This window comes from Bactrocera latifrons, unplaced genomic scaffold, assembly GCF_001853355.1.
Source record: "Bactrocera latifrons isolate USDA-ARS-PBARC rearing strain unplaced genomic scaffold, ASM185335v1 scaffold_73, whole genome shotgun sequence".
Lineage (NCBI taxonomy): Eukaryota > Metazoa > Arthropoda > Insecta > Diptera > Tephritidae > Bactrocera > Bactrocera latifrons.
This window is the reverse complement of record NW_017537412.1, coordinates 1,358,066-1,367,349: the sequence shown is the minus strand read 5'-3', so window position 1 is coordinate 1,367,349 and position 9,284 is coordinate 1,358,066. Positions and strand designations below refer to the sequence as shown.

At 36.6% G+C, this 9,284-nt stretch overlaps 2 protein-coding genes across 4 annotated transcripts in view; one reads left to right on the top strand and one right to left on the bottom strand.

The window, feature by feature from the left end:
• Positions 1-1,803: 1,803 nt before the first annotated feature.
• The window catches only part of LOC108976158, a gene marked incomplete at its 3' end in the record, with an annotated part of 45,481 nt that continues 38,000 nt past the window's right edge, over positions 1,804-9,284 (bottom strand). For both annotated transcript variants that reach the window (XM_018945092.1, XM_018945093.1), the window contains 2 exon segments: positions 1,804-3,898; positions 8,089-8,227. In XM_018945092.1, the coding sequence (XP_018800637.1) occupies positions 1,804-3,898; positions 8,089-8,227 (2,234 nt within the window).
• The window catches only part of LOC108976159 (transforming growth factor beta-1-induced transcript 1 protein), a 35,407-nt gene continuing 30,006 nt past the window's right edge, over positions 3,884-9,284 (top strand). The window contains exons 1-2 of one of the 2 annotated variants that reach the window (XM_018945094.1): positions 3,884-3,990; positions 8,370-8,748. In XM_018945094.1, the coding sequence (XP_018800639.1) occupies positions 8,746-8,748 (3 nt within the window). In that variant the 5' untranslated portion in view covers positions 3,884-3,990; positions 8,370-8,745. Of the gene's footprint in view, positions 3,991-8,339; positions 8,749-9,284 lie in introns of both variants that reach the window. The other variant, XM_018945095.1, reaches the window with a different exon arrangement.

Genomic DNA, 9,284 nt, shown 5'->3' with positions numbered 1-9,284 from the left:
TTTTAATATTTTTTTTAAGTCTGAAATTTTAATTTAATAACGATTTTATAGATACTTATATTTGGATCTTCTTGAGTTCAATATTTATAGAGCAATGAAATATTAATGGAAAAGTTAAATCCTTAGAAAAAAAATAAAATGTGCTTTGCAAATCCAATTAAATTTTTAATGCATAGGCATTTTGAAAAAACAAAAGTATATGCATTAATAATTTTACATAATTTTTTTCAAAAGTGTTTTTATTTTTTTAAGTTTTTTCCAAAAACTTTTCTAACATTTTTTTTAATTTTCAAAAAAAATTGGAAAGAAATTTTTCTCCCAAACATTGTGAAAAATACTTTAATATTACAGTTTTTTCTTAATTGAAATACAGTTGAATTTCCTTAACTCGAATCGCCCTATTCCACAAAAAAACTTCGAGTTAGAGAGACTTTGACTTTCGGAGATACAGCCTTGAAAAATTGTGCACTTGATCGCAGCTAAGTCATTAAAAACTTTAAACACGTCTCGCTCGAAACTTTGTTTTCCAAGTCATTTTGTCATTTCATCATGAAAATATATACGATGCAACAACGAATCTCACTTATTAAAATTTGCTACCGTATCCGTAGTCAGTGGTCTAAACTTTAAGAGCGCTACGTTCAATTTATGGTCGTCCTAATCATCCTGTAAGATTAACAATTGAGCGTCTAGTGGAACAATTTTATTTTCAAGCGTTGGTCATCTTTGTGACGTCATTTTGGCGAATTTTGGGAAAAGATCTTGACCTACAAACTTTTGTAGCGCTGTTATTGTAAAACCCGTTACTATACAAAATTTATGTAAACGCTCTGGAAATAATTAGCTTTGCTTCAAAGGTAACTAAGGGCAGATGTCAACTCTATGTACATACATATAGACATTTATGTAGATGCTTTACGGTTATTAACAATAAATGAGTCAGAAAATGAAATAGCAATCTCCAATTGTAGGGAAACATTATTGTCATTAGTAAGATCACATAGAAAGACCTATCTACCAAATAAATATACAATATAATTATATGATTCTCGATATTAAAAATATTTCAAAACGGCGAGAGTATTTCTTCAACTTTTTTTATAGAGTTTTCGTGGCCTCTCCGCTATTCTATTTTTAATACCGGCACACTTCTTGAGATTTTCACACAATTTTGAAGATTATTTAGTTCATCTTTGATTAATCGAAAAGATAAATATTTATTTTCTTTGTCAAGTGCGGTGTCGTTTGCCTAAAAAGTCGATGCTATTAAAAAGGCTGGACGATTTAAGTTTTAGATATTCGACCACATACTCAATAGATCTGGGACTCGATGATACTTGAGACAAATAGACACTTGAAGCCCTTCACAAAAAGTGCAGTATTATAACTATTATCTCGCTTTAATAGAAAACGGAAACCTACCTATCAAAGAAGAAAAAGAAAGGCGAATTACTGTCAAAGTACTATAGTTCATCAAAGGAAAAAATATTGATCGTTATGTGAGTAAACACTTTTAGGAACACTCGGAGCAAGAAATGTTGTTTTTTTTTTTTTTGAAAATTAAAGCAATGAAATTTTGAAGTTACTGTATCTCCTTGAAGAAATGTATACTATATATTTATATCGGAAACATAGCGTTTTGAACCAGAGAGCCCCAGAGCATCCTATCAAACCCCATTTTATTCCGTATATTACTGTTATGACGCCACGATAACCCCGATGGTAAGTTTAAAATATTCAAAGGCGAATTAAGCTGCCTAATACAGTAAATTAAAGTAAGTTTTAGAAATGATTTTTACTCACCTTGCAGGACAAACATTCTTCGATTCTCTGCCATCAGCTCTGGGTGTGGCGACGCTTGGACTGGCGACATTCTTGCCGTTATCTTTCAATGCTTCGTTGTACTTGAAAAGACAGTTGGTAAGCGCCTCAATTAGATCGTGATTAGCTAGATTTTCTGCCTGCTTCGACTGCAACTTTTCGTTGGATTTGACTGAACTAGGTTCCGGCGCCTTTGCCGTTGTAGCCTTGCCGGCGTTGCCATCGCCATCGCTTGCGAGCGGTATCATCATATCGACGAACTCAGACTTGAGCATCGAGCACATTTGCCGCATTTGCGACTGCGCGTGTAATAGTCTCGCACCTGGCGTATGCGTATCACCACCAGCGCCAACGTCGTCAGCCTGGTAGAAGCCCATATTCGGTGTGGTGTGTGAGGGTTTAAGTGCTTGCTGCGCTGTGGCACGCACTTTCTGCGCATTACACGCCGCACTGGCTGAGCTGACGGTGCTGACACGTGTGCTGCGCGGTGTACGTGCCGAATTTGTAGGCGTGACAGAGGGAGCTGGTGGTGGAGAGTTCAGTGGGTTGCGGCGTTTCTTTAGCAATTTAGACTTCTCGGCATGCATGTCGGCGCGGCAGCTGGAGAGACTCTTGGCGCGCGTGGATAGAATGCCGCGACTTGTGGTGCGCAGCGGTGAGACGCGCGAAGACGGCAGCCGTGAGGTGCTGGCGCGTGAAGTGTGACGCGAAGAAAATGTGCTGCGCGCTTGTTGTTGCACTTGTGCTTGCAATTGCTTGCGCGTCAGCGGTTTTGGTGGCGGTAAGCTGGGTTGTTTCGGTTGTTGTTGTTGTTGGTGTTGTTTCTGTTTTTCCTGCAGCTTCAGTTCATCCTTGCGATCGAGTATTTTCTGCTGCTGCAACTGTTGTTGATGCAACTGCTGTTGTTGCTGTTGTTCGATAATGCAGCGCTGATGTTCCTCCAGTTGTTGTTGCAGTTGTTTTTGTAAATTGCTTGATTGTTTGAGAATTTGCTCGGCTGAAACTTTGTGGCTAATCGTCTGCGGCTCACAGCGCCGCTCATCGCGCTTGGCAAGTTGTTGTTGGCTGTGCAGCTTTTGTTCCTCATATACTTGTTGCAGCAGCAATTGTTGTTGTTGTTGTATGTGTGTATCGTAGTTTTCGGTGCGTTCACGCAACGCTTTCTGTTGCTGACGCTGCGGTTGTTGTTGCCGCATTTGCAGTTGCAGCAATTGTTTTTGTTGCTGCTGTTTGCTCAACATCAGCGGCTTGTAATGCATTTGTTGTTGTTGTCGTTGCTGTTGTTCAAGTTTTACCAACTGCTGCTGCTCGCTATTGTGTTGTTGCTGCTCTTTCTTGCTGTTGAGTAGTTTTTGTTGTAGTTGCTGTTGTTGCAATTGTTGTTGTTGTTGCTGCTCGTTCACCTTATTCTTGTCCGGCTTCATAGCAATCACAACATCAAAACTGCTCGAATTGCCCTCAAAACTCGCGAAATCCGAACCGCTCTCACTGGCAACATCGTCACCGTCGTCTCGGTTTCCGTCGCCAACGGCGTCAGCGTCGCCGTCACCAGCACTTTCGCCATCGCCGTTCTCGTCCAACTGGAAGCAATCAAACACAACAATTTTGCTGCCATTCATTTTAATGTTGCTACCGCTATTGTTGTTGTTGGTATTTATGTTGCCGCTCTTGTTCTTATTCTTGCCGGCATAGCCATCGCGGAAGTAGCGCACCGCATCGCTGTCCTCATTGGGCTCGCTACGTTCGGTTGCCTCGCTGGGGTCGGTCGGCGCGTCTCTGACTTGGTCATCATCCACAATATCGCCATCGTCAACACCATCGGCATTATCGTCATCTTCATCGATATCATCGTTGCCGTCGTTGGCATCGTCGTCGTTCTCAAATCCATCATCATCATAATAATTATCATCGTCATTATCGTCGGCGCTAAGCTCACCGATTGCCGTCTCGAAGGCATTCGCTGCACCGTCTGTGCCGCCGAAGAATGCGGCTGCCTCGTTGTTGCGTTTGGTCGATTCACAGTTCGACTGGCGATGCCGGTTACGCTGCCGTTCAGTTTGCTTGGACGCTTTCAACTCTACGGTCGTACGTCAGTCGTATTCGCAAGCGAGTTTGTTGGATTTCAATTATCGTGTATCGAGCGGGTTTTGTGTTTTCATATACATAAGTGTACGTATGTAGGTTTTGTGCATATGTAAGGCGTAGAGAATATAACAATTGCATATTAGTTAATGGAAATGCAAGAGCAAAAAACAATAACAAAAAATAGAAAAATTATGGTCATACCAAGTAATAGAAAATAATAATTAAAATAGTGAAAAGTGCGTGTTGTCACAAAATAATTATTTTCTAACAATTAGCGACTTGAAGCGATAAATAGGTACATGTTATGTACACATATGGTACATACTTAATTAATGTATTCGTGTAAATGTATGTGTATGCAAATTGGAGCCGCAAATCGATCAGCTGGCATTGTGTACAAACATATTACATTAATTTAAGACATTTTGTGCTTTTTCGCTTAATTGCTTTAAATTGTGTTTTAGGCAGCGTGTTCAAACTTTGAACTTCAAAGACGTTCAATGAAGAATATGGAAAGCGTTATTTTTTCGTGAACAAAAAAACAAAAAAATTAAAAAAAAAATTGTATGCCTAATTTGAGATATAAATATAACACAACATAGTTTAATTTTTTTTTCTTTTTTTGAGTTTCAAGCTTTTTTATTAAGCTTGCACCGGAAATTAAGCGTATTTTCTTGTGATCAAATTTGAACCGGACTGACAATAACTGCATTTTCATATAATTTCATACAAATCTGTGCTTGCTTTCAAAAATGACTCGAAAATAAAGCTTATTTCCTTGTGATCAAATTTGACCCGGAATGACAAAAATTTTCATATATTTTAATACAAATCTTGGTTTTCACTTAAAAAACACAATCGGAAATAAATCTTATTTCACTATGATCAAATTTGACCCGGACTGACAAAATAAAATACTTTTTCATATATGTATGTAACTTAATACAAATCTTTGTTATCGCTTTCAAAAGAGGTTCCTGAATAAATATATGGCAAAAGCTGCTAAAAAATTGTTTAGACATTACACCTTTTATATGGGGTATTTTCAAAAGGCACGATAATTTTGACAATTGCAGATCTTCAAAACCAGCGAAATTTTAACTTTCAGATTGCCGTTATTTTTTGAATACACCTCGAAAGTCTCGGCTGGGATGGGTTTAAAACTATTTTTGGAGCGCCATTCACTAGATAGTTAGTTGGACAGTATCGACGATATATTTAGAAACCTACATCTCGTCACCAGTAATGAAGCGTTTGATGAATTTAGGCTCCTCAGCTATGTTGTGTAGCATCCTCTGCTCAATGTTTTCCTTAAAAAGACTCAGATCTAGCATTGACACGCTTAATATCTGAAACAAGTCGATCCATAATAGACGGCAACACGATGTTTTTCAACCACTTGATACTAATTTTGGAGGAACAAAGCTACAGCATATTAGCGTACTATACATATGTACGCAATGTTTCTTTGATATCCTTATTAATGCTTTAACTATTATCAGAGTTGTAAAGTCAAATGGAGTGATGGAATAGGACCCACGAGGGGTTGGTTTCTTATTGAACAGGTCTTCTCTAACGATCTATATTTGAGTTTAAATTTTGTTTAGACCTTCAGTGCAATGAGCGTTATGGAATTGAAGCTAGATAAAGAATGACAAAAAAGTACCCAGAAGTTGTAAATAAAACGCAAAACATTTAATTATTCATCAATATTTTTCTTGTCACCCTCAAAGTAATCTCCACCAGATGTAAGCACTTATGCCAACGTGTTTTCCAGTCCTCGAAACACTTTTCATAAGCACTTTTCGGGACAGAATTCAGCTCTTTCAGTGAATTTTGTTTTATCTCTACGATTGACTGAAAACGGGTTCCACGGAATGGAGTCAGTAAGAAAAAATCACACGGAGCAAAAGCTGGTGAATACCGTGGTTGTTCGATGGTATTCATTGCGTTTGTGGCTTTAAATTCGGTGACTCTATGCGATGGTGCATTATTATAGTGTAAAATCCATGAATTGTTCTTCCACAATTTCGGGAATTATTGTCGGATATTCTCAATATGGCTAAATGGAATTATGTATTGACCGTCTGGCCCTCTGGCACAAATTCATGATGCGCCAAACCACGAATATTGAAAAAAATAATAATAATCACCTTGATTTTTGAGCGGCTTTGGCGTTTTTTTTTCGGCTCGTTTTCCCCTCCATTACGACGATTGTTGACTTCTTTGCATATAAAACTCATAAACGCATGTCCAATCGGCAGTTATCTTCATGAATGCAGGATTGAAATTTGCACGGTCAAGCATGCCCACAGAAATCTGTTTACGGTACCTTTTGTGAAAAAGTTTAGATTTATCGGGACGAGTCGAGCCAGAGCGTATTACCTGACGATTCTTAACCACTATGTCATTCACTTTGTTAAATATTTTCCTCAGTTGAAGAGGTCGAAGGTCGTTCAGAACGAGGCATGTCTTTAACGATCTCTCGACCGTTTTTGAAGGCTTTGCACCACGCGTAGGCTTGTGTTCTTCATAAAACTGAGAAACACCGTAAGTTTTTTCCAACATTCGAAACGACTTCGCACACGAAATTTGGTTAGAAATATGAAATTTGAGACAAATTCTTTGTTCGATATTTTTATTCATTGTAAAAATCGCAACACACTACCGACCGCAATTAACAAACTGGTTGACAGATCGTGCTCGTATTTGGCATAGTAATTAAGGAAGGTCCCACCAATTTAGCAAAGTACATTTGTGTCTAAATATCATTTATCTGGAGAAATTAATTACAATTGCCGGGTGCTTTTTTGTCACAATATATGTATAAATAAACAACATAATTAAGAAGTCTGGACCAGTCCGCAAATTGCCACAAGAAAGTGTGAAATGTTATACAAACACACATTATATAAATTAGAAACTTTTGCTCTCTTCGCTTTTTTGCTATTATTTTTTAAATCATTTATATATACCCACATATATGGATTTATATAAACATTTATATGTAAAAACGCATGCGAGCGATGCGATCACAGCGGGTGGCTTTTGTGGTTTTGTTGGTGACATTGAATAGTTTTCTAATGTTACCGACTCATTTGCCCGACTGCATGCATATTCAAGTGCTTTGAAACGCAATTTCCGCTACACGAAGGGGGGGCCCAAATGGGGTTGCACTGATATATGGTTGCGTATTAATATTTAAATCCAAGTATATGTATGTAGTGCTTTGCTTTTTCTTTCTTATTTCTGTGACTTATGGCATTTTTAAGCAACCCTTAAGAAAGTGAATTAGGTATAAAACATTAGGGGAAGGTTTGAAAAAAATATTAACTCAAATAGCAGTTACATACCCTGGGCGTTGGCTCAGGATGAAAATTGTTTAACAAAATACTAGTTAAATAACCCGGGAGTAGGCTGCACTATTTTTTTTTTTTTTGTAATTTTGATTTTTAATCATTAAAATTTTGGTTGTGCTGACAACTGCTGTGCTTTCGAGATCCTCTGCATATTATTTTATTTTTTGATTTTTTATTAAAAAAATTTCGTTAAGATCAAAATTTCTTAAAACTTAAAGTGTATTCGTTCCATAAATGCAAAGCCCTAATTTATTTGATATATATTTTTATACACACCAGTGTAGATAGCATTTCTTAAACGCTGCTTGCTTTCATGCTAGATTCCTTCCCGGCAAAAATGTGTAATTTTGTAATTTTTGCAATTTAATGCTATACATCTCCTGATAATAGCAATCCCATGAGCGTAGAGGGCATAACTCAGCTGGACTTCGTCGCCCCAAGGATAGTTATTTTAGCTTTCAGACGGTTTGAATAGTACAATGGAGGCATATTAAGGCACTAATGTGGATGTACACAATTATATACATATTTATAGGTATATGTGCCAATATATAATAGTAGCTGCATATACTATATGTACATACATACATGTATTACATATGTATGTATATTCTGTATGTGTTTTCTTCTTACTTCGCTATGGGCCGTTACGTATAATAGTACCGGTAGTGAAATGATCGATAAAGCCCATAATTTCCATTACATATGATACCGCTATTTCTATTTGTGCAGCCAACAACGCGTCTACACACATTTACACAAACCCTTTTGTAATCACTTTCCTTTGTTTTTCTTCACCATTCTAATGCACATTTGTACTCACCTTCTGCGAAAGCGCGCACTTTGTCGCCATTGCCACTGTGTTTTTCCGGATTTACTCTCTTCGTTTGTTCACCTTCTGCCAGTGAAATTAAATTACTGCTGAAAGCATTGAGTAGTTCTTCAATTGTTTTAGAAGCATTCTATGAAAAAATCAACAAAAAATATTTCATACTTCACTATAAGGAAAAAATCCAACTTAGAAATCTTAAATCTATATTTTTCAATCAACTAAAAATTCTTTTTTACACGAAGAGCGTAAAAATATACAAATTTTCCAAATAGGAAACGCGCAACGCCAACGAAACCAAAATCATCTGCAGTTAATTTCCAGTGAAAGAAAAATACAAAAAAAAAAAAAACAACATTACTCTGGTAATAACCAAAGTGTAGCCAACACCAGCAACAACAACAACTAAAGTAATCAACATAAAACAACAACAGCAGCAGCAACAGCTAGCGAAACGCTCAACAAGTGATTCCTTGGCTTTGGTAATTCACTTACGCAATTTTACTTCGGCACAAAGCTCGTCTGTTCGCTGAACTTCGCGGGTGAAAGGAAAAAGGGTAAACGTGCAAATCGTGCGTAGACTATAGAGGAGCAACACGCTTGATAAAAGAATAAATTTAATTTTCAAGGAAGCATAAATCAACAGGCAAAATGGTGAGTAATGAAAATAATGTTCGAAAATATGTTGAATTTGCTAAATTTACAGTTTAAAGCGCGGTGTTGTAAAAGCATATTTGTTGACATATTTTTTATTAGTCAAAAAATACAAACAATTTGATTTTCAAAGCAAAAGCAAGCAATTTGTTGTCATTTTTGTTTGGAAATTTTTCACAGTGCTTATTTGGAAACAAGTTTCACAGAAAGCCTTTTTGTATTTTTTATTTTTTTTTATATTGTCTATTGTTTTATTATTTTTTTATAGTCTTTTGTTCTTATTTTTCATACAGTCGTATGTGTTTGTGTTAATGGTCTGTTTTTATTGTTTTTATTGATTTTATGGACCTTGCAAATTTGCATGAGAATAGAAGCGTTGATTATGTGTCGAAATCAGCGATTGAATTGATTTTATTTCTATTTTAATTTATGAAAAATAAAAATAGAAATATAGATACAAATTTAAGGTAAGGTTACATTTGTCACAATTTTAATTTTTTAATTTTTTGAATAAAAAAACCAAAAACAAATAAAAA